The sequence below is a fragment of the Macaca thibetana genome, chromosome 9 (genome assembly GCF_024542745.1).
Source record: "Macaca thibetana thibetana isolate TM-01 chromosome 9, ASM2454274v1, whole genome shotgun sequence".
NCBI classification, from domain to species: Eukaryota; Metazoa; Chordata; class Mammalia; order Primates; family Cercopithecidae; genus Macaca; species Macaca thibetana.
The window spans coordinates 45,058,433-45,084,696 of record NC_065586.1 but is presented as its reverse complement, the minus strand read 5'-3'; the positions used below and the strand labels follow the sequence as shown (position 1 = coordinate 45,084,696).

At 37.3% G+C, this 26,264-nt stretch overlaps 1 protein-coding gene across 12 annotated transcripts in view; it reads right to left on the bottom strand.

The window, feature by feature from the left end:
* Window positions 1–778: 778 nt before the first annotated feature.
* Window positions 779–26,264, bottom strand: part of PTPN20 (protein tyrosine phosphatase non-receptor type 20) — a 100,308-nt gene continuing 74,822 nt past the window's right edge. For 10 of the 12 annotated variants that reach the window (XM_050802987.1, XM_050802994.1, XM_050802983.1 and 7 more), the window contains 4 exons: window positions 18,215–18,549; window positions 15,211–15,426; window positions 3,147–3,209; window positions 779–2,435 (listed from right to left, as the gene is read on the bottom strand). In XM_050802987.1, the coding sequence (XP_050658944.1) occupies window positions 2,370–2,435; window positions 3,147–3,209; window positions 15,211–15,426; window positions 18,215–18,549 (680 nt within the window). In that variant the 3' untranslated portion in view covers window positions 779–2,369. The remainder of the gene's footprint in view (window positions 2,436–3,146; window positions 3,210–15,210; window positions 15,427–18,214; window positions 18,550–26,264) is intronic. The other 2 variants (XM_050802992.1, XM_050802993.1) reach the window with 1 other exon arrangement.

Below are 26,264 nucleotides of genomic sequence, written 5' to 3'. Positions count from 1 at the left end.
ATTGAATACCGATGACTTGTTTTTACTTAATAGAGACCTTCTGAATCTTTTTGTTCAATTACATGAACCTCAAGACAACATAGAAGAAAATGAATTCTTTCCAGGAATTAGAAAAAAATTAAGTAGGAAATAAAAGTTTTTTGCTTTAGACTTTTTAAAGGTGTTTTCCTTTGAGGTTTTTCAATAAAAATAAATCACTAAAATAACTTTTGAGAGCTAAAGGTAAACTTAGCTGAAAATTCAATAACGTTCTAAGGAGATTGGGGGTAAAAGGTCCAAAGGAAGATAAATTACTAACTCTAATATGGAAGAAAAAAATCTATGATGTTTATTTCTGAAAAGCTTTGGTCTAACATGTAAGCCTCAAGAACACACAACTTTAAAAATACGTATTTAAAGTTGAAAGTTAATAAATGTATATATGCTTATATTTAAATATTTTAAAACTTCCTTTAAATTAGCATTCATATACTCACAAAGGTGTCAATGAGAGTTTCATATTCATATTGCAGGCAGAAATTGATTCATTACTGATATAAAATTATTTCAATAAGGCAAAAGTTTTCACTTTGGCATTCACCTTCCAAGAATGAAGGGAAAACAAATGCAATTAGTATTTCCATATTCACTCCTTTAATTTCCCTGGAAAACTAAAAAGTAGTCCAGCTGTAAAAATACGAGGCATACATTAAAGGAGAGACATGTTTAACATTAAGCATTGTGGAATTTTTCTTTACAAGACTATTTCAAGGCCCAGATAAAAATACTTCAGGCAATACATAGTAAATATTTTATTTTAATAATAGCATAGAATTCTTCTGAAGAAAATTGTTATACATTATAGTTATTATTTTACAGTAACAGAGAGAAAATAAAATTAGAGATACAAATATTAAGGGTCAATTATCAAAATGAAATTAACACAGACTATTATTCATATGAACAATGTAAACAGAATCATCTATTTGATTTAACATCAAATATATTTTTGGCATATAATTATATTTAAAATGAGAATTATCAATTATTCAATCAATTCAAATATACTCATTCAGCCAAAATAAGAAAGTACGCCTCTTAGAAATTCAAGATTTATAGATTGACATTAAACATTTTCTCAATAAATAGAATATTCTGATCTCCACTGAGTTAAACTGTATAAACACTCATATCTGTTGTTTTATAGCTTATAATTAGGTATAACTGGTCACCAAAACTCCTTGCCCAAAATATCACTATTAATTGTACGAGGCAAAGTCCTATAATAAAATTAATGTAATAATGGCCCCATCTTTTCAAAAACAGAATATACAAGTTTCCATTTTCATGACTATGAATCTGGTTTTCCAAACTCTGGTTCCCAAATCCAGTTTCTAAATGTTTCAACAGAGGTGAGAAAGTAATGGAAATAAATGATTTAATGGAACTCTGGAAAAAGAACTATCATAGATCTTAGTTTGAAAAACACATCAAACATAAGAGATACCATGAATGACTCAGAATTATATAATAATGCCTATATCAAACTTTATGAGTTAGCTAAAGGGCAAAGAGTAAGAGGCAAGTTAAATGTAATACTTGCTTTTAACAAAGCAGACTAAGTAATATGTTAAGGGTTAGGGTGGGATAGGAAAGAACTCAGGCCTGGCAAAAATCTCCTCTTGGACTTTCTATATAAACATCTATTTTAGTTTTGGACTGTTCACCAAGAGGAGCTCTCCCCATCCGTGAAATCCTTCCCAGACCAACAGGTCCTTGTCTAGCTGCTGTAGGAAGGCAGCAGTGTGAAAATGTAGGAAATAGAAGCCAATTTGTGTCCAAAGTTAGTCCACCCTAACTGAACTCTTTTTAAACTAGGTTATTCAAATGCTAGTTAGGTACAGGCTCTAGCTAAAGAACATGAATAGATATCTGTCTTAAAAATGCCTGGAAGAGGTCATGATGTGATCCTGTAGTTTATTGGCCTTATGTTCTCCCAGAATAAGAGCTTATAAAGTCCTGGAAATCCTCAACTCTCTCCAGCCACCCTTCCAAATAAAATCTTAATGAATATAGTTTAAATCCTTTATTGGGCTCTGTAATCCCTTCAACAAAATAGCCAAGCTGCAACTGTTTTATGTAACATCTGTTTCACTGGAAAATGTGGGAAGGTATTTTGATATTGTCTAGCAAGATCAATGAGTAAACACTGTTCACCCCAAGCCAAATGATGCTGCCGTTCAGGGAGCTTTTAGAAAGAAAATAAATCGATAAACCAAGAAAGCAGACTGTATGCATAGCAAAGCCCTTCAGCACAGTGCGAACGTGTTCTTTAGGAGGAGGCTCAAAGCCACTTGGTAATTTCAAGTGAGAGGCAACAGAAGTCTTTCTTAATCCAAAGTCAGAAGTTTCCGAAGAACTTTAAGCACAATATCGTAACAAAAGTGATACTGCTCCTATATACATATATATAAAAAACAACAGAATGTTAAGTAATTGAATATCTGAACCCACTTTCAGAAAACACATTTGTAATTTTCAGTCACACTGGAAAGTTCCTAAAAAGAGCAAACATTGAACTATAAACACTTAAGAACTTTATGTGAATACATTTTTAAAACTATGAGGAAGATAAATGATCAAAATATAGTCCTTGGCCTAGAACTAGTTACCTTAAGGCTTAACATAACTGTTTTTTTTTTTTTTTTTATCATTATCCATACTCTATTAATCTACTCTTCCAATGACTACTAACTAATCTGTGACATAAATAATGTCTTTTTGTGACATCTCAATAACTTTGACAGGTTAGTGGCAAGTAAATATCTCAAACTGCTATGCAGAAATGTTTTAAAAATAACTTTAGATGTTACTTACATAGTACGGCATTATGGACAAGGCATGTGTTTGGACATGAGGAGACCTCAACTTCAGGCTTGGCTCCTCCCCTTCTATCTGAGTGACCCCGTGAAGCAGGCTTTACTGCTCTGAATTTAAAGTACTTGGTCAGGAATACCAGAGCACCAGAGCAAAACTAATGTCTACCTCAAACAGTAGGAATTCAATGAGATTATGTCAGTAAAAGAACTTTATAAGTGGTAAAGTGTTAGACAATGTTAATCTTTATATTCATTAATCTTATTATTATGTATGTGGTGAAAGCTTACCTTTGTTTGAATCATGCCAGAACGTTGTTCTCTCATTTGGGCCACTATATCCATGATGTTGAACTGTAATAAGATGACAGTAATTTTGTATGATCCACGTAGGGCGAAAAACACAAATTCACAGATTGCAACAAAGAGTAAAAGAGATGTCAAGATTTAACCAGAAAGATTTCGTTTTCACTCACAAGAAAATGTACTATTTTTGACTTACCCAATGGATAAGGAAGACTTATTTTAATAGGTTTTCAGGAGAAAGCAGGAAGCAATCATTCATAATAAGAAATGCTCTCCAAAATAAGTAATAAATTTGTCCTTGTGTGTCCCCGTTTGTTATCCAGAGGCAGAACTTAAAGCAGCACTGTAATTCTGGAAAGGAACAGAAGACTTTCTCTGGCCCCAACAATAGCATATCTGTTTCTTATATGAAGATCTCTGTCAACTCACACGGAGACCTGGAGCAACAGTCGACCCAACACTAGATTCTAGACTGCGTGTGGACACCAGTACAGCTGGATGTGGTCATTGAGTTGGTGCAGGCCTACAAAGGTCTGTTGCTGGTCCACAATAAGTCGAGAAACTGGGAGTAAGTGCCCAGAAACTCTTATGGCAATTTGACACTGGCACGGCACTGAGAAGTGTGCTCAGCTGAACAGGATATAGACCCGCTCAGATGTTGCTGAACTTGCCTGGAGAGTCACATATGGTACAAGCTGAGTATTAGTCGTTTCAGCAAGACATTGTGGACACATGTAAGTTTTGTCAACTGTAACCCCAAAGCATATAAAAATAGAAAACAATAAGCATTCCTTTATTTTCATAGCTTGTCATCTTTATAATTAAAAATTTTAATTAACCCTTTTTTAAAAACTTTTTGTTTTTTAGAGACAGGGTCTTGCTCTGTAGTCTCGGCTGATGGAGTGCAGCGGTGTCGTCATATCTCACTGCAATCTCAAACTACAATCCTCCCTCCTCAACCTCCTGAGTAGCAAGAACTATAGGTGCGTGCCACCATGCCCAGCTAACTTTTTTATTTTTATTTTTGTAGAGATTGGGGTCTCACTATGTTGCCCAGGCTGGTTTCAGACTCCTGGCCTAAAGTGATCCTCAGCCTTGGCCTCCTAAGGTGCTGGGATTATAGGCGTGAGCCACCATGTCTGCCTTTTATTTTATAATATAGACATACAGGAAGTTGTACAGGGTGGCCCTGTGTATCTTTCACCCAGTTTCCCAGATGCTATCATCTTGTTTAACCAGATATAATATTAAAACCAGGAAAGAAACTGACATTGGGACAATCCACAAAGCTTAATTCAGATTTCACCAGTTTTACATGCAACTGTTAGTGAGCATGTGAACGTCAGTATGTGTGCATGTGTGCACACACAGCTCCATGCAATTGTATATGTGAAGATTCATGAAACTCTAACCAAAGTCCAGATACAGAGCTGTTCCACCACAAGTCTTCCTCCTGCTATCCCTATAGAGTCACACTCAACCACCTCAGTCTCTTACCCTTGGCAAACAGTAATCTGTTTTCCTTCTCTATGCTTTTGCTATTTCAAGAAGAAATAGCAAAATTCATTATATGAATAAAATCACACAATATCTAACCTTTTGTGATTTACCTTTTTCCCACCCAGAATAACTTGGAGATCCATCCAAGTTGTTGGTGTAACAATAGTTTGCTTCTTTTTATTGCTAAATAATATTCCATGATGTGGATGTGTGCCACTTTAACCATCAATTGGTTGAAGAACATCTGGGTTGTTCCAGTTTTTGGCTATTGTGAATATAATCTGCTATGAACACTTACATACAGCTTTCTGTGTGAACATAAATTTTGATTTCTCTGGGATAAATGCCCCAAGAGTGCTATTGCTGGGTTATATGTCAACTTTAGTTTAGTCAGTTTCTTTCCCCAAGAAACTGCTCAATTGTTTTCCACAGTGGCTGGTACCAGTCTACATTCCCAATGTCTCATACATATGGGTAATACATGAGCAATACAGTTTCTCCAAATCTTCAAATTCTCCAAATCCTCACCAGCATTTCTCCAAATCTTCATCAGCATGGGATGCCGTCACTATTTTTACATAAGCTTTTCTAATAGGTGTGTAATGCTACTCCATCCTGGTTTTAATTAGCATTTCCCCAAGGGCTAATGAAGCTGAGCGTCTTTTCACATGCTTGTCATTTGTATATTCTCTTTGGTAAATTGTCTGTTCATGTCTTTTACCCATTTCTGTTTTTCTTTTTTTTTTAACTATTGATTTTTGAGGGTTCCTTATAAATTCTAGATCCAAGGCCTTTGTTGGATATGTGCCCTGCATGTAGTTATTCTCTAGCTTTTTTTTTAAACCTCTTCATTGGGTGTTTCACAGAAAATAAAATTTTAGTTTGCTTTCCCTCTAAGATCAGTGATGGCAACAATGCCTGCTCTCACCACTCTTATTCAATGTAGCACTTGACATTTTAGTACAGCAATAAGACCAGAAAATAAGTAGGATTTATACAGATCAAAAAGGAAGAGACAAATCTATATGCACATAGCATGACTGTTTATGTAGAACATACCAAAGAATCTTAAAAAAAACCTACAAAACCTCTAAGAATAAGTAAGTTCAACAAGATCACAGCGAACAAGATCAACAAATGAAAATCAATTGAATTTCTACATACTAACAATGAATATGTGGAAACTGAAAGTTCAAACACAATACCATTTACAATTGCTCCAAAGAGAATGAATAGGGTAAATTTAACAAAACATATACAAGATCTACACACTGAAAATGACAAAATGCTGATGAAAGAATTCAAAGAAAACCTAAATAAATAGAGATACTTATGTTCATGGACTTGAAGATTCAATACAGTAAAGATGTCAGCTCTCTCCAACTAATCTACAGATTTAAAGCAATTTCCATCCAAATCCCAGCAAGTTTTTTTTGTATATGTAGTCAAACTAATTCTAAAATTTATTAGGGAAGGCAAAGACCCCCTAGGATAGCTCAAAGAATTTTGAAAAAGAAGAATAAAGTGGCAGAAATCATTCTATCTGATGTTAAAGCTCACTATATCACTACAATAATCCAAAGGGTGGTACTGGCAGAAGGATAGACACACTGATCAATAGAACAGAATACAGAACCAGAAATAGGACCATACAAATATGCCCAATGATTTTTGACAAAGGTACAACAATAATTAAATGGAGGAATAATAGAATTTTCAATAAATGATATTGAAACAACTAGCCATCAATAGACCAAAAAATGAATCTTCACCTAAATTTCGTAATTTATTAACTCAAAATGGACTAAGGACTTAAATGTCAAATATGAACTTACAGAATTTTCATAAAAGAACACAAAAAATTATTCAGGCCCTCAGCTAAGTGATGGGCTGCTAGACTTGATATCAAAACAGGATCCATAAAAGGAAATACTAATAAAATACAATCTCATCAGAATTAAAAACTATTACTTCTTTAAAAGCTTATTTTTTAAAAAATTATAATTTAAGATTAGGGAAATTATGGAAACACATTAGAATTACTAATTTGTAATCAACTTACTGACTACAAAACAAGCATCACTGGACTGTTTAGTTAGAAAAGACACAGCTTTCCGAATGTGGCTGTAGTGGTTAACCAAATAATGAAGACGGAAGTGACTGCAATGAAATGAAGACCAAGAGTTATATAATTTTCACCTGGAGTTATGATTCCTCGTATATTGAGTTTTGTAGTCATTATTGATTGTGAAGCTCTAAAACTACACTTGTGTTATTTGCAAAGATGTATTGGTTAACAAAGCAAAGGAACCATTAAGACTTAATTGTAATTTACATAAAAATTAATTAATTCAAAGATAAAATAATTGTCTTAAAGAGAATTAGATTAAAAAGACAAGAGAGGACTTCCGGTTCCAAAATAATAGTGTAGAAGCAAGCTGGCTTCACTTCTTTACAAAGAAAACCAAAACCAAATATACAGCACTTAAATTATCAACAACAATATCCCAGAAATCAAGTATGAGGAGAAGACAGTTCCTGGATCCACAGAGATGGGGAAAAAAGTCTAAGTAGGCAGTAAGAGAATTGGGTTTCCACATCTGCAATGCCCATTCCTCCAACTTGCCCAGCACCAAGTGTGCAAAAAATCTCCACCTGATTCATGATTTCTATACTAGAAAAGGTGACAGCCAGGTTTCCCACCATCTGGGTTACCTGGCAGGAAACCTGTCCTTACCTCAACTCACAGGAAGCACTACACGTGCCTGAAGAAAGAAATATCCTGAGAACAGTCAGAGACAAACAGGTGAGGTGGGACTACCACCCCCTGCCCTTGAAACTCTGGTCTGTAACTCAGCTTGGAGATGCCAAACCAGAGTGGTTGTTTAGTAGCACCACATTGCAGAAGGTATGTTGCACAGGACCCCTGGGCATGGATCTCAAGCCACCTTTCCCACACTGCCATGATATCCCCTTTGAGACTTTGCCTAATTGGGATGAGCAGTTCTCTTATTGTTTACTGGAGCCAAGGCAAACTTGGTCGTAAGGTGACATCTAGTGCCAAAAAAAGGCAGCAACTTAGCACCCCACACCCCCCCCAACCCACACACACAAAAAATTCCACAGGTAAATTACAAAGAATCTATAAGCAAATATATTCAATAAAAAACAAAAATAAGCCAGACAGAGAACACCAGAATAAATAACTAATCTTTCATTCAAAGACATCAATACAAGATATATACTTCTTGCACATCCACAAGAAACTGCAGCCAATAGAAAACCATGACCTCCCCAAATGGATAAAGCAGGAACAAGTGACTGACCCTAATGAGATGGCCATATGAGAGCTCCTTGATCAAGAATTCAAACTAGTATTAATAGCTTTGAGGAAATTCAGAAATCTCCAAGGTAACAGAAAACCAATTCAAAAATTTATTAGACAAATTTAACAAAGAGATTGAAATAATTTAAAAATCAAATAGAAATCTTGGAGCTCAGAAATATATTAGCTGAACTGAAAAATTCATTACAGCCTCACAATAATAGAATGAATTACGCAGAGGAACGAATCAGTGAGCTTGAAAACAGGCTATTTGAAAATACGGTCATAGGTGAAAAAGGAATAAAAAAGAATAAAGATCATCACCAGATATAGACAATTACCTCAAAAGACCAAATCCAAAAATTACTGGTGTTCAAGAGGGAATCGAACAAGAGCAAGGGGTAGAAAGCTTATTCAAAGAAATAATAACAAAACTTTCCAAAATGCAACAGATATAAATATTCAGGTATAAGAGTGTCAGAGAACACCAAACAGATTCAACCCGAATAAGGCCACACCAAAGTATATAATAATAAACTCTCAAAGCTCAAGGATAAAGACTGGATCCTAAAAAGTAGCAGGAGAAAAGAAGCAATTAACATATAAAAGAGTTCCAATTCATCTGACAATTGACTCTCAACAGAAATCATATAGGCCAGGAGAAAGTGGGATAAATTTTCAAAGCGTTGAAAGAAAAACAAAAAAACCTGTTATCCAAGAATACTGTATTCAGCAAAGGTACTTTCAAATATGAAAGAGTGATAAAGTATTTTTCAGATAAACAAAATCTGAGGATTCACCACCACCAGACCTGACTTACAAGAAATGCTAAAGCAAGTTCTTCAGAAGGAAAATTAAAAAAAAAAAAAAAACAAAAAAACCACATACACATTCAAAAAGAAAACTTTTCAAGGCATAAAATCCACTGATAACATTAACAACATGGACAAAGCCAGAATACTCTATTACTGTAATGATGGTGTGCAATCCATGCCTAACTCTGGTATGAAGCTGAAAGACGAATTCATAAAAAGCCATAATAGCTATAGCAACCTGTTAAGAGAAAGGTAATATAAAAATACATAAATTTAGATAATAAGCAGTTGAAATGTGGTTGGGATGGAGTTAAAGCATAGAGAATTTTTAAAAAATTTTTTCTTTGTTTGTTTCTATTCTTTACTTTGTGATCTAAGATAAGTTGCCACTTCTTTAGAATAGCTTCTTGAGAACCAGTCAAGGCAAAAAGAACTGGGAAGTCCCCACAGATGTCTGCTGGGCAGAAAACCCTAGGCTATGGGTGCCACATCAGCTGTACACCCACAGCAACACCGCCCTGCCTGGAGATCTCACACCCTTGACCTACTGCATCAACAAACCATCTGTAGACACAATTACCTCTGACTCCCAAGCACAGAGGACCAGCAGGCCTCCAGCGTGCTGTGGATCTTTTGGTGACCTAATCTTTGGCTCAGGCTGCCCCAAGGGCGGAGAGAGCACAGGCTGCCAGGGTCCCCCTTGGGGTTAAAGAGATGTGGGCATGGTGCCAGTGACTGGAGGGGGCTCCCCTAAGGCCTGGAAATGGACCTGGCAGGGGATCATCGCTACCTCTTCCTACCCCCACTGCTGCAAATACGCTGAAATATAAAAGAGTTGTGTGGCTAAGAGTCTATTTGCCGATCATTACTCTCAAGCACCATCTACTGGATTGAAGCCTAAATTACAACATCCAAAACTTCCAGTATACACTGCCTGTGAAACCCAGTGTGAGAATCTAGCTACAAGTATTAATAAATATTCCATACAGAGCGTTGGCCCTCTGAAAGCACTCAGAAATAAAGCCAATTGACTATACTCAGCTTACGCTACAGTCAAATCCTCAAGTGGTATAAAGAATATAAAAACAAAAGCCTCATCAAAATGATAACAAATTCAACATGATAAAAGAACACCTGCCCTCTCAGAAGAGAAAGATTTAGTGCAAGAACTTTGGCAATTCAAAAAGTCAGTGCCTCCTTATCTCCAAATAATTGTACTAGCTCGCTAGAAATTGTTCTTAACTATATTGAGATGGTTGAAATGACAAACAAAGAACTCAGAATCTGGGTGGTAAGGAAGCTTAATAAGATTCAGGAGACAGCTGAAACCTAATCCAAGGAATTCGGTAAAATGATCCAAGAGTTAAAAAGCTGACAAAGCCATTTTAAGAAACAAACAAACTGACCTTCTGGAACTGAAAAATTCACTACAGAAATTTCATAATACAGTTGGAAGCATTAAGAACAGAATAGACCAAGATGAGGAAAGAATCTCAGAGCTCAAAGATTGGTCCTTCAAATCAATTCAGACAGACAAAAATAAACAAAAAAGAATTTCAGGCTGGGCATGGTGGCTCATGCCTATGACCCCAGCACTTTGGGAGGCTGAGGCGGGAGGATCACTTGGGGCCAGGAGTTCAAGACCTGCCTGGCCAACACGGTGAAACCCCATCTCTACTAAAAATACAAAAACTAGCAAGGCATGGTGGCATGCGCCTGTAGCCCCAGTTACTCAGGAGGCTGAGGCACGAAAATTGCTTGAACCTGAGAGGTGGAGGATGTAGTGATCTGAGATAACGCCACTGCACTCCAAACTGGGCGACAGGAAAGACTCTGTCTCAAAAAATAAATAAATAAATAAAAATTGAAAATGAACAAAACCTCCAAGAAATAAGAGATTGTGTAAAGAGACCAAACCTATGACTCACTGTCGTTTCTGAAAGAGAAGAAGAGTAAACAACTTGGAAAACATATTTGAAAATATAGTGCACAAAACTTTTCCCAGTCTCACTAGAGAAGTCAATAGGCAAATTTAAGAAATTCAGCAAAGTCCTATGAGATACCATACAAAATAATCATCCTCAGGACATATAGTTAACAGATTCACCAAGGTCAATGCCAAAGAAAAAATCTTAAAGGCAGCTAGAGAGAAAGGTCAGTTTACTTACAAAAGGAATCCCATCAGGCTAGGAGTAGACCTATCAGCAGAAACTTACAAGTGAGAAGAAATTGTGGACCTATTTTCGGCATCATTAAATAAAAGAAACTCCAAACAATAATTTGATATTCTGCCAAACTAAGCTTCATAAGCAGAGGAGAAATAAAATCCTTTTCAGACAAGCAAAGTTAAGGAAATTCATGAGTACTAGACCAGTCTTACGAGAAGCCCTTAAGGAAGTGCTAAATGTGGAAATGAAAGAGCAGTACCTGGCACCACAAAAACACAAGTACATGGCCCACAGATACTATAAAGCAAATACACAATCACGTCTACAAAGCATCCAGCTAACAACATGATGGCAGCATCAAAATCTCACATATTGATATAAACCGTGAAGGCAAATGGTCTAAATATCCCACTTAAAAGGCTTAGGATGGCAAATTGGATTTAAAAAACAAGGCCCAACCATCTTCTGTCTTCAAGAGACCCATCTCACATGTAAGAACACCCACAGGTTCAAAGTAAAGGGATGGAGAAAGATCTATGGAAAACAAAAAGAAAGCAGGGGTCACTATTCTTATGTCAGATAAAACAGACTTTGAACCAACAATGATCTAAAAGGACAAAGAAGGGCATTACACAATGACAAAGGGAACAATTCAAAAAGAAGACTTAACTACCTTAAATATACACACAGCTAACATTGGAGCACCCAGATTCTTAAAACAAGTTCCTCTGGACCTAGGAAAAGACTTAGTCCACACAATAATATTGGGAGCCTTCAACACCCAATTGACAGGATTAGAGAGATCATCAAAGCAAAAAATTAATAAAGAAATTCTGGACTTAAATTCAACACTTGACCAATTGGACTCAATAGACATCTATAGACTAGTCCACTCCAAAACCATAGGATATGCAGTCTTCTTATCTGTACATGGAATAACTCTAAGAACAACTATATGCTCAGCCATAAAGCAAATCTGAAAAAATTTAAAAACACTGAAATCATCTCAAGCATACTCTCAGACCATAGTATAATAAAAATAGAAATTACTACCAAGAAGATCTCCCAAAACTATACAATTACTTGGAAATTAAACAACTTGCTCCTAAGTGACTTTTGGGTAAACAAATGAATTCAGAAATCAAAAAAATTCTTTGAAATTAATGAAAACAGAGACAAAACAAATAAAAAATTTTGGGATGCAGCTAAAGCAGTGCTCGGAGTAAAGTCTATAGTGCTAAATGTCTACATCAAAGAAGTTAGGAAGATCTTAAATGAACAATCTGATGTCACACCTAGAGAAACTAGAAAAAAGAATGAATCAATCCCAAACTAGCAGAAGAAAACAAATAATCAAAATCAGAGGAGAACTGAATGAAATTAAGATGCAAAAATGCATACAAAAGATCAACAAAACAATTTTTTTTTTTTTTTTTTTTTTTTTTGAGATGGAGTCTCGCTCTGTCTCCCAGGCTGGAGTGCAGTGGCACAATCTCGGCTCACTGCAACCTCTACCTCTTGGGTTCAAGCAATTCTCCTGTCTCAGCTTCCCAAGTAGCTGGGACTGCAGGTGCACACCACCACACCTGGCTAATTTTTGTATTTTTAGTAGACACAGGGTTTTGCCATATTGGTCAGACTGGTCTCGAACTCCTGACCTCAGGTGATCCATCTGCCTCAGTCTCCCAAAGTGCTGGGGTCACAGGCATGAGCCACCATGCCTGGTCTGTTTTTTGAAAGAATAAACAAAATTGATAGACTGCTAGCTAAACAACAAAAAAAGAGAAAATCTAAGCACAATCAGAAATGACAAAGATGACATTACAACTAATCCCATAGAAATATAAAAGATTCTCAGAGATCATTATAAATATCTCTGCACACAAAAATTAGAAAGTCTAGAGGAAATGAGTAAATTCCTGAAAACACACATCCTCCCAAGATTGAACCAGGAAGAAATTGAAAACCTGAACAGACCAATAATGAATTCCAAAAGTGAATCAGTAATAAAAATCCTACCAACCAAAAAAAGTCCTGGACCAGATGGATTCATAGCTAAATTCTACCACATGTACAAAGAAGAACTGGTACCAATCCTACTGAAATGATTCCAAAAAATTCAAGGAGGAGGGATTCCTCCCTAACTCATTCTATGAAGCCATTATCATCTTGATACCAAAATCTGGCGGAGACACAATGAAAAAAAAAGTTCAAGCCAATATCCCTGATGAAGATAGATGCAAAAAAAAATCTTCAACAAAATACTAGCAAAACAAATGTAACAGCACATCAAAAAGATAATGCACTACGATCAAGTGGGATTTATCCCCAGAATGCAAGTATAATTTGACATATGCAAATCAATAAATGTGATACATCACATCAACAGAATGAATGACAAAAACCATATGAGAATCTTAATAGATGTAGAAGAAACATTTCATAAAATTCAACATGCTTTCATGATTAAAAAAAAAAACTCTCAACAGATGAGGCATAGAAGGAACATATCTAAACACAATAAGGACCATATATGACAAACACACAGTTAACATCATATTGAATGGGGAAAAGCTCAAAGCCTTTCTTCTAAGAACTGGAAAACAAGTCAAGAATGCCCAGTTTTACCATTCTTATTCAGCATAATGTTGGATATCCTAGCCATTGCAATTAGTCAAGAGAAAGAAAGAAGGGGCATCCAAATTGGAAAAAGGAAATTAAATTGTCCCTCTTTGCATGTGACATGACTATATATTCACATATTCATATATATATATACACACACACATATATACACATACATATCCCCCAAAACTAATGACTCTACCAAAACACTTAGAACTAATAAACTAATTCAGTAAAGTTGCAGGATACAAAGTCGACATACAAAAATCAGTGATATTTCTAGATGCCAATAACGAACTAGCTGAAAGAAAATAAAGAAGGTGATCTTATTTACAATAGCTATAAAAAAAAAAAACCCTAGGATAAATTTAACCAAAAAAAGTAAAAGACCTCTATGAGGAAAACTATGAAACACTGGTGAAAATCCTATGCTAATGGATTGGAAAAGGGAACACCATGCAGCCATAAAAAAGAGTGACATCCTGTCATTTGCAGCAACATGGATAAGTCTGGAGAACATTGTATTAAGCAAAACAAGGCAGGCACAGAAAGATAAATACTGTATGTTCTCATTTATATATGAGAGCTAAAAAATCGAGCTCATGGAAGTCGAGAGTAGAACTGTGGGTATTAAAGATGATAAGGTAAGGTTGGCTAACAAATACAAAATTACAGCTAGATAGGAGGAATGAGCTCTGGTGTTCTGCATCACTGTAGGGCAAATATGGTTGACTGTAATTTATTGTATATATTCAAAAAGTTAGGAGAGAAGATTTTTGATGTTCACAACACAAAGAAATGATAAATGTTTGAGGTGATGGATACATTAACAACCTTGATCTGATCACTACACATTGTATACAGATACCTAAATATCACTCTCTCTACCCCACAAATATGTACAATTATTACATGTCAACTAAAAATAAAAGGAAAAACAACACAGATGGAATCTATTTTAACAAATAAAACTTGAGAATAAAAATAATAATAAAGGAAATATTGTAATCATCACATGTCTTGTTCCTGTGTCTATCTCTTAGCTGTTTCCAAATTAAAAAAGAAAAGTAAAGGATTGTGAATTATTGACTCAAACTCAATTATATTATTATGTTCATTTTGCAAATGAGAAAACTAGGTTTGAGAGAGGTTGAGCAATTTACCCAAAGTCACCAAAATCTAAACTATGTGGCAAAACAGGCAGTCGAACAGGGACCCCCTCATTCACTCGGAAGTCTACATTTTTTCTCACATTCTTATGTGCTTGTCACTTATATTCATTAAAAACAGGCACACTCCATCAACATTCTCTAGTAAGTCTAAACACCCTGTGTAAGATACAGGGAAGGAAAAGGAAACGGAACTCACATTTTCTGTGTATCTATTATGTTCCAGACACTGTCCTAAGCCATTATTTACATTACATACTTTAATTTTCACAAACACCCCCAGGAACCTGCAGCAAGTTCAGTGAGAATCAGGTATTGCAAGCTCATGTGCTTTTGATTTACTAAGTTGCTTTTGAAGACCAAATATTAGTCTTCCAAATGATCAGGCTGTTAAACGTAGTGTGTTTACCAACAGCATCAGGGTATCTGCTTGATTCACACACTTACTGAACAGTTCTTTACGATGGCACAGAACACGACATCCACACATAGGAACACCCCTGTCCGGCCTATGCCAGCACTGCAGTGAACAACCATGGGTCCCGTAAGGTGGCTCTTCCTTGCATAACGAACATATTTTATGAAGCTATCTGCTGAGGCAGGAGTGCCATGGTCTGGCCACTTGGTGAACTGCAACTGTTTTACAGAGTGACTAGTTCCTGTCTGTTAGAGAAAGAAACAGAGCGAGAAAGATATTTATTGATTTCTTATATTAGAGAGACCTCACGCCAACTTCTAATATTTAAATGATAATAATAATGGCTACATGGTATTACCTTGGTATTATATAGAACTTTCAAAAAATACTCAAACCTCTTTTTGATGTTTATAAGAATTCTGGAAGTTGCTAGGAATAGAGGTTTTCTCCATTTTACAAAGGAGAGCACAGTAACAACAATAAAAATACCAGTACTAACAGGTAACAAAAGTTAAGCACTTGCTATGTGGCAGGTACTATGCTAGGGGCTTCACATGAATTCTCTCCTTCAATCTTCACATCAATCATGTGAGGTAGGCACCATTTTATCTCCATTTTACAGATGAAAATGTAAGGATGAGGGGGACGAGAGATGTATGCTAGGTTAGAAGGTTCACACATTTAGAGCTGGAACTGTAATGTAGGTGTCTTGAATTCTAATCTAGCATCATTCTTCTGTACCGTGAGGCTGCAGGAAAACCAAGATTTCAAAATGCTTAGAGTGAGAGATGGACTGTCATGTTAGGAATAAGACCAAAAGGCAATGTATTTTAGTTTAAAAATGACATATGAAATTGAATTAAGACATACAGGTGTCTGACAAGAGAGGCGCCAATCTTTTCCAGCGATGAAGACAGGGTAGTCAATGACCATGAGAGTAGACTGTGGGTCCCACTATTGTGCTGAGCCCCCTTGAAGTGGAGTCATGAAACTCTTCCCAGTATTGTCAGATAAAGCACTTTGAATTTACCTATATCTCATTCAAAGAGATCATGACCCTTTCCCCAGTGTGGGGCCCTTATTTTACCACACATGGGACCCTAATGGAAGAACTCAAAATGAGTTTCTCACTTCTCCTCTGCTTCTTCTGAATGCACCTCTTTTTCCTAAGCTTCCTGAATAAAGATGCTAGTGTTCAGAGCTCTATTCTAATCCACAGTGTCTACTGAAATTTGTGATAGTTAATTTTATGTGTCAACTTGGCTGAGCCCTGGTACCCAGATACTAGGCCAAATATTATTTTGTGTCTCTGTGAAAGTATTTTTTAGGTGAGATTAACATTTAAATTGGTAGAATTTGAGCAAAGCAGGTTATTCTCCATAAAATGGGTTGGCTTCATCTAATCAGCTGAAGGCCTTAACAGAACAAAAACTGATCTCCCATGAGCAAGAAGGAATTCTACTAGCAGATTGCTTTTGGACTCAAACTGCAATTCTTCCCTGGGTCTTCAGCCTACTTTCCCACCCCGCAGATTTGCCAACCCTCCACAATCACTTGAACCAATTCCTTAAAATTAATCTCTCTCTCTGGGTCAGTCCCATAACCCGTACTCAGGAATCTCAATGTTATACTGCTGGAAAAAAAACAAAACAAAACACATAATCACATATTTTGTTGCTATTACAAATTTATGGGTCAAACCTCAGCATCACTCAGCAGCCCTTTTCCTGGTGATTGTGCTCCAATCAACTTCTTTGGTGATGACTCCAAAACTCACCACTCTCTACAAGTTTCCTGTTCAACTCCTATTCCCTTCACTCCTGTTAACACATGTATCACCTACCTGCCAACTGAATCCACTAGAGCAATCTAACTCATTGCTTTCTGCTATAAACCATTCCTTTTCTGTTTTCTAAGTCTATTAGACCAAGAAATACATGAATTATTCTAGACCAGTGCTTCTCAACAGAACTTTCTATACTGAAGCAAATGTCTTAAATATGGCAATATATAGTAGCCACTATCAACATGTGACTAATAAGCCCTAGAAACGTGGCTACTGCAGGTGAGGAACTCAATTTGTTATTTTACATAAATTTAAATAACTTAAATTTAAACAAATATCCACATGTGGTTACTGTATTGAATATATTTTCAACCCCTCCTCTGTCACTTATAAATCATAAGTCATAAGTCAATTATAAGTCTCCCAATTTTATCTGCAAAACACTTGCGTCTGTTCTTTCCACCCCATGCCAATAGCCGTAGTTGATCATGTCACTTACTAAAATTCTTCAATGTCTCCCAATTATCTTCATAATAAAGTTCATGCTACTTAGCTGAAATTTAAGACATTTCACATTCTAGCTGACCCCTGCTTACTGTTGATAACCTCATCTCATCTTTTATTACTCCCTGGCACTGAACTTTTACATTTCAGAAACACTTAACTACTTACATTTGTCTCTATACACACCTTGTATTATTTTATATTTTGATCATCTACTTTCTCCCTCCATCTTTCTCATTTGGATAATTCTCAAAACAAATGCTACCTCCTCCAGTAAACCTTACCCCAAACTCCAAGTAAAGCTAAGTACTTACCTTCTGAGCCCCAAAGTGGCCAAGACATATCTCAACATTATCACTGAACACGGTAAGTTAGGTATCTATCAGTGAGTGTACCAACCTCTCCACTACTCGGTAAGTACTGATAGTGCCTGGCCCAGTGATTAGCATACCTTAAGGACTCAACACTTATCTGCCACACTTGGCAGAAGCAGGTATAACCCAGAATCAGAAAACTTCAACAGACACTCTCCCTACCCCACCTCTCTTTTCCAATTTGTTCTTCTCTACAGAATCTGGTTAAGGAGGAGGAGAAGTGGTGGTGGCTTCTGGTACCAGGGACAAGTAAAAAGTTACTTTAAGAAGTATCCTCGGTCTATTTTCCATCCTACTCCTAACTTCTAGTTCTAAGACATTTGCTTATGTGGTGAAACATATATCTAATACTGATGTTTAAAAACTTACAGACTTCTCCACAACTTGAAACATTCGAATGATGAAATATTGAAGTATCTGGTAGTTCTCCAGGAATACACGGAAGTGTTTCAATTCCAATGGCTTCTTCAGAGAAATGGGCCAGTAAGGGTAGCATTTGATAACTCCACCTTCTACCTCTCTGGTTATCATGGCAATAACATTAGAATTATTTTCCAACACCATTTGCCAAAAGTCATCTATGGTGCTCAGCAGTGGTCCTTGAGTAGCGATATAAAAATACTCTTGTCCACAATTGACTATCCTAATATAACTAGCATTGATGTAGTCCTTGCTTTTTCCAAGAGGAACACGTGTTGAATCATCTATTACAGAAACAGAAACATCTGGTAGATAAAGGTGGGAGATACATCACACCCAGACTTCACGAAAGGATTTCACACACATAAATCCGTATATCTCTCTGATCAATAAAGAAGATGGCCTAGGAGTTTTTTTTTCAAAAGGGTTGAGTCCATGAGTTTAAATTCTTTCCTCCCTGAAAACTATTGGCATGACCTAAGAAATATACAATTATGAGAGGTTTATTTTTCAGATCAGTTTTTAATAAACACAGAATGATATCATTACCATCCAGGTACTTTTGGAAATTTCTGCTAGAACTGGCATAGGCAAGATTAAGTCAAGGGACGTATCCTCTAGTTTGCAACTGAACACAACAGAGAAGAAACTCTCTGTGGGAGTAAATGAATGATATTCTCCTGCAAATCTGTGAAACCTGCAAACCCAGAGCAGCAGGGGCCAGGGGAAAAAAAAATCTAATAGTTGACTGCAGACAAATCCTAGGATTAATGGAATTCCACCAGTGTCCTCCAAACTAGACAGCCATATTTTATGTCCATTCTCAGCCTTCAGCTGGTGATGGGACATGTTATTCAAAGCAAAGATATTGTGGCAAAGGGATGCTACCAAGGGGATTTGCTCCAAGTAATATGGGACTCATCTAACATGGACTGTTATAACAAATACGAGAGGGAAAACCAGCTATTTGGCCTACTAAGCTTCACTGCTCCAGGAGTTCCTTCTTCACCTGACACAGACATCTGAAGCTCTGGTTCCACCACCAGTCCCCACATGAAGAGCACAAACACACACAGAAAAGGAGGCCCTTCTCTGCCATGCAGCTCTCTCACCAATAACCTGTCCTCACTACTCAGAATCACACGGACCATTTATCTAGTAAATATACTGAGAAGACCTAAACAGGCATTTACCTAATATCTGGCAGAACTCTTCTCAAATTTTAACATAGTACACAGAAACTTTCCCTTGTAAATATGAACAAGCAGAAAAAACAGCCAGGCGCGGTGGCTCACACCTATAATCCCAGCTACTCACGCGGCTGAGGCAGGAGAATCGCTTTAACCAGGGAGGCGGAGGCTGCAGTGAGCCGAGACCGCTCCACTGTACTCCAGCCTGGGCGACAGAATAAGTGAGACTCCGTTTAAAAAAAAAAATTGCTAGATATATAAAGGTACCCAGTATTTCAAAAAGGGAGCACATTCTAAAAAATCACAACAAATGTTCTCCTTTCTATAAAAGGTGATAACACCTTAAAAATTCCTATTTGTATATTAAATAAAATTCAAGAGAGCATTAATTGTTTAAAACAATACTATATATCTATGTTTACTAACAAATATGTTATATTACTAAATTATAAAGGCAGTAACAATGGCTCTGTAGGGAGATCTTTCATCATATGTATGTACATATATGATGATATATGTCATATAATCATAAGCCTGGCAAGTGTTCATCACAATGTTAGCAGCAGTTATTACAGTATATAAACAGTATGAGTTACTTCATAGTAAAAAAAGCATGTTTTAAATTTTGAAATGAGATTAAATATGTGAAAATTAAATAATCTAAACTAATAAAAGCTTGATTTCATATAAAAGTCACAATCATTCAACTCAAACTCCTAAAGCAGGAATTGAACAGAAAAACAAATTCATGTTTTAAAAACCAGCTTAAAAAATTTTCCCAGAACTCAGAAACAAAAAATTTTTAAACCTACAATAATGATTAAAGTGCTAAAAGACATAGCGCATAGAAGGGGAATATAAAAAAGGAATTTCAGAAGCAAGCTGTGGAATTCACTACAGAAAGGAAGTAATTCAAGTGATCATAGGAAAGCTCCCTAAACAGAAGCGAGAGTACTAATAGAACGCAGTGAAACATGCATACCAGGTTCAAGCAGCATGATACACTACATGTATCACCTTGTCAACTCCAAAACAAACCTTCGAGGGAGGTGCTATTCTATTCATACTTTTAAAATAAAGAATCTGTACAAAGCAACTTGTTCCATATTATACAGCAATCTTCTAGACTCCACAGACTAGGTAAATCTAGACTCTGGCGCAAAAATAATTTCAAACTCTGTTGTCCATCAAGGAAGACCCAAGTTTGCAGACAGAAAGGCCTAAGTGTCAGACAACATTAATGAAGAGAGCCACTAAGACCCCTAGACCAGCAGAGCATAAGGCCACATGAACAGGAAGGAAAAATTATGCTAATGGATGACTAGGGATAATGGCGACTGGTGCCACTCCCATTTCAACCCCTTGATTCTTGAATCCTGGCTATGGTAGAAACAGCATCATATATTGGATGCTGATCTGGGGCATATATAACCTCCTGGAGAACATTGCCCCAGCCCTGCAAGGTACTGTCACCTAGCTTTCACTGTAATTGAGTCTTCGAAAGGCCATTTATCCATTCTATCAAGCCAGCTGCTTTGAGAGGATAAGGAATATGGTAACACAGTGGCAGTGAGGCCATTGCCACAAGGTATTTGCCACAAAGTGAGTTCCTTGATTACAGCAATGCTGTATGGAATACCATGATGGTGGATAAGGCATTCTGTAGGTCCACAGATGGTAAATTGGCAGGAGCACTGTGTGCAGGGAAGGCAAATCCATACCCATAGTTACTGTGTATTCTAGTAAGAAAAAAGCACTGCTCCTTCCATGATGGAAGTGGTCCCAATGTAATCAACCTGCCATCAGCTAGCTGGCTGATCATCCCATGGAATAGTGCCCATCAGGTACTCAGTGTTGGTCTCTGTTGCTGGCAGATTGGACACTCAGTAGTAGCTGTAGCCAGGTCAGCCTTGGTGAGTGGAAGTCCATGTTGCTGAGCTCATACATAACCTCCATCCCTGCCACTAAGGCCACTTTGTTCATGAGACCTATAGGCAATGACACAATGACAGGGGTGGCTGGGGGAATAGTCTAGCTGATATTCATAGAGCAAGTCATTCTATTCACTTGATTATTAAAGTCTTCCTCTGCTGAGATCAACCTTTGGTGAGCATTCACATGGGACCACCAAGTGCACTACCCAATATTCTCCCCAACAGTACTTCTTAACCACTTAGTAGTCTATGAAGCAGTCTCTACCAAGGCCCAGTAGCAGGTCAAAAACTGTTTCTCAAAAAGAGAGTCCACAGAGGGTGGCAGGAATTTACTCTAAAATCCTATGTGCCTGCACTGTGACTCATCTAAAGGGGTCTGCCAAAGGTCCAAATAGCACCCTTATCTGCCATGAACACTTCAAGCACCACTGGATCTGCTAGATCATACGGCCCACGTGGCAGAGAGGCTTACATGGCAGACTGAACGTGTTTCAGAGCCTTCTCTTGTTTTGGGTCCCACTCAAAACTAGCAGCTTTTCATATCACTTAGTAAATGGACCAGAGTAGCAAATCCAATAAGGAATGTTTCCTCCAAAACACCGAGGTTCATTAGCCATTGTGCCTCTTTTTTGGTTGTAAGAAGAGCCAGATACAATTTATCCTTCACCTTATGATTATCTCAACATGTCCCACACCACTGGAGCCCTAGAAATTTCACTGAAGTAGAAGGCCACTGAATTTTTGTTGTATATATCTCCTACCCTCTGACAGACAGTAAGACTAAAGCATTTGCTACTTCTTGTTCACTAGGTCCAATCAGCACAATGTCATCAATGTAATAAACCTCTGTAATATCCAGTGGAACGGAAAGGTGATTGAGATCCCTGAGAACTAAATTACAACATAGGGCTGAAGAGTTAATTCACCCCTGAGGCAGGACAGTGAGGGTGTATTGCTGGCCCTGCCAGGCTGAAAGTAAACTACTTTTGGTGTTCTTGATTACTAGGTATAGAGAAAACAAAGCATTTCCCAGATCAATAGCTACTAGCTACATAGCAGGTATGAAGGGATGTGTTGATTTTCTTATCTAGTATAGCAGCAGCAACTGGACCATCTGAGGAAGCTTACAATAATCCACTGTCATTCTCCAAATTCCATCTTTTTTCTGTATAGGTCAAACAGGTGAGTTGAATGGGATGTGATAGATATCAACATAACTTCATCCTTAAAGCAGCTGCAACTGGAGTCACCATCTGACTTTCGGGTCTCCTGGATTTCTCTGGGATTCAATTATACCCACTGCATTCAGGTTTCCCAATTCAGTGGCAGCAATTTCCACTGCAATATCTGAGCTACAGAGAAGAACAATCACAGTATTCTTCAAGGATGCTGGGACTCGCCTCACAAATATATTTATCACAGTTATGAGAAAAGTACATCCTCTAGACCTCCTGGGGTGGGTGGGCAGGTCTTAAATGATAAACCCAATCTAATGTTCCAATCTCCCTAATCCTTTGGATCCCTTCCTTCACAGTATATAGTATATATCAAGGCAGTTCTGGCATTTTATCTTCATTTAGACTGGGCTACCTTTTGGTCCACTAAATACAACTAACCAAATAAACTGTAAGAGCTCTTTCTAACTCCCCAAGCCACATATTAAGTCCAGAATCTCTTCTTAGTGGTCCCATTTCAATAAATTCAGCCTGATCAAACACTAAGTTCCTTTCACCATTGTCCCACACCCTTAAAATCCTTCCCCACAAATATTTCCCAGCTTTCTGTCAGTATAAATTGGAAAAATCATATAGCTCTTTTGTAGTATAACATACTTCCCCATGGGCCACACTTCGTACCTTATCCTTTTTTTTTTTTTTTTTTTTTTTTTTTTTTTTTTTTTTTTTTTTTTTTTTTTTTTTTCTTCATTTAGACAGAGTCTCGCTTAGTCGCCCAGGCTGGAGTGCAGTGGCGCGATCTCGTAAGCTCTCTGCAAGCTCCGCCTCCCGGGTATTACGCCATTCTCCTGCCTCAGCCTCCCGAGTAGCTGGGACTACAGCGCCCGCCGCCTCGCCCGGCTAATTTTTTCATTTTTAGTAGAGACGGGGTTAAAATCCAGTGTTAGCCAAGATGGTCTCGATCTCCTGACCTTGTGATCCACCCGCCTCGGCCTCCCATAGTGCTGGGTATTACAGGCGTGAGCCACCGCGCCCACCGTACCTTACCTTTAAGGGCCTGCTGAGACTAGAAGCAATGAAGGATGGTGGCTGTGAGTCTTGAGAAGAATCAGCAATGTCTTGCAAGACAACAAACTCAGGGAGGTAATAAATGTTTCCTCAGGTAAAGTAGCATTAATCTCCTCAGATGGGGGTGGCCTGGCTGCTTTTACTGGCAAGGAAGACTCATCAGAGTCAAGGGGTTCAATACACCCAGCTTTATAAGGCTCTTCACATACGTCTCCACTCCAATTTTCAAGATCCCATTCCTTCTCAGTCAATGCCCTCATTTTAACAGCAGACACCCTAAAAGGGTGGGGATTCAATTTGCACTGTAATTCAGTCATTTTCAGGATGAGATTTTGGGTTTGGTTTTCTACAATCTCAGTTTTGTTGGAATATAAGAGTTTCTTTCAGGGCAGAAAGAGAAACTTTTGCGTTATTTATGTGGCACTTGAGCTGGGAAAATTAATCCCTAAGATCATCCTTTCCTTCTCTACATCAGGAGTAACTAGCCAATCTCATTGTTCTCATGAGAACTCAAAAATGTTCTAAGGTATCAAATACAGACACCCAGAACCTTGCTTCTTCTAAGTATCTGAATAGGATTACCTAATGGCAATACTTTGCACATCTCTACTGTTACATTACACTATGAATTATTAATACTCTGTTCACTATTGAAATGTCATTAATGCTTTTACATCTTATCAGATTAAGGAAGTAATTCATAAAACTCATCCTTAAAACTCTGTTCCTCTAGAATTGCTCTCAGTACCAAATTCTATTACTCTAGATTCTCTAGATAAATAGAATCAATAGACTGTATATATACGGTGAGAAAGATTTAAAGAACTGACTCATGATTGTGGAGACTGGCAAGTCAATATCTGCAGGGCACGCCAACAGGTTAGAAACAGAGAAAAGTTGACATTGTAGTCTTGAGTCCAAAGGCAGTCTGGAGGTAGAATTCCTTCTTCCTCTGGAAATATGAGCCTTTTTTTCTTAATGACTTCAACTGACTGAATGGGGCCCACTCTCATAATGGAGGTTAATCAGCTTTACTCAAAGTCTGCTAATCTAAATGTTAATTACATCTTTAAAAAATACCTTCACACCAACATCTAGACTAATATTTGACCAAATAGCTGAGTATCATAGCCTAGCCTAGTTGACACATGAAATTAACCATCAAACAAGCTAAAAATTTTAGTAGATGATTTGAAGGAGGAAAGTTTTTTTTAAAAACTTAAATTAGTTTCCTATAAGACCAAGTGAAAGAAGAAAATAAGAATAAAAATCAGAGAGATAGAGAAAGTACATGCAAAACTACAGAGGTAGAAGAAGTAACAAGAGAAAAAGTTTTACAAGATAGAACCGAGAGACAACCCCACGATTCATAGAAGCCAAAAAAAAAAAAAAAAAAAAAAAGAAGGCAAGAGGAGCAATTACTAACTGATGAAATGTATTACAGCTAAAGGAAGATCAATTAAAGGGTTTATTTGTCTAGGTAACACTGATGGAAATGAAGCACACCTGGTAACATTATTTAATTCCAGGAAGATAGTTAAAGATTTTGAAAAAAAGGAACATATTTCTCATGAAGAAAAGGAGTCATATGACCATTACAGTTCTCATCTAAAACACTGGAAGGGAAAGGACAGTAAAGTAACACTCAGGGGAAAAAAAATGAGAAAAAAAAGAACTAAAATCCAAGATTCCTAAAACCAATAAAAATATTCATTTATCAGGATACAAAAAAAAAAAGAAAGAAAGAAAGATAAAGGTAGAATTTGAGACTACATCAACTACTTATGCCCATCTCCAATCAAACAGCTAATAGATCAGAATAGTGATTTAAAATTAAGGGAAAAGAGAAAGAAAATGAAGTAATAGCAACAAATACTACAAAATAAAGTTTCATATCTATGAGAAGAATGACGAGAGACAGGCATTCCAGCTACTTGGGAGGCTGAGGCAGAAGGATCACTTGAAGCCAAGAGTTTGAGACCAGCCTAAGCAAAAGAGTGAGTCCCTGTTTCTAAAAAAAATAAATGAATAAAAAATTAGCTGGGTGTGGTGGCACATACCCATCCCCATAGTCCCAGCTACTTGAGAAGCTGAGGTGGGAGGATTGCTTGAGCTCAGGAGTTTGAGGTTTCAGTGAGCTATGATTGTGATACTGAACTCCAAGTAGACTGATTCTTAAAGAAACAAAACAGCTGGGCGTGGTGGCTCATGCCTAATCCCAGTACTTTGGGAGGCCGAGGTGGCCAGATCACCTGAGGTTGGGAGTTCGAGATCAGCCTGACCAACATGGAGAAAACCCATCTCTACTAAAAATACAAAATTACTCAGGTGTGGTGGCACATGCCTGTAATTCCAGCTACTTGGGAGGCTGAGGCAGGAAAATCGCTTGAACCCAGGAGGCAGAGGTTGCAGTGAGCTGAGATTGTGCCATTGCACTCCAACCTGGGAGACAACAAGACTCCATCTCAAAATGAAAAAAAAAAGTTTCTTGAAATAGAAAACAAAGCAATGTACAATAAATACAGTGGTGGTTAAGCCTGGGTTTGAATCCCAGATCTCTCTCTATTTGCAGTGTGACTGTGAGAAAATTACTTAATCTCTTTTAGCCTTTTTGTAAAACAAGGACACCAAC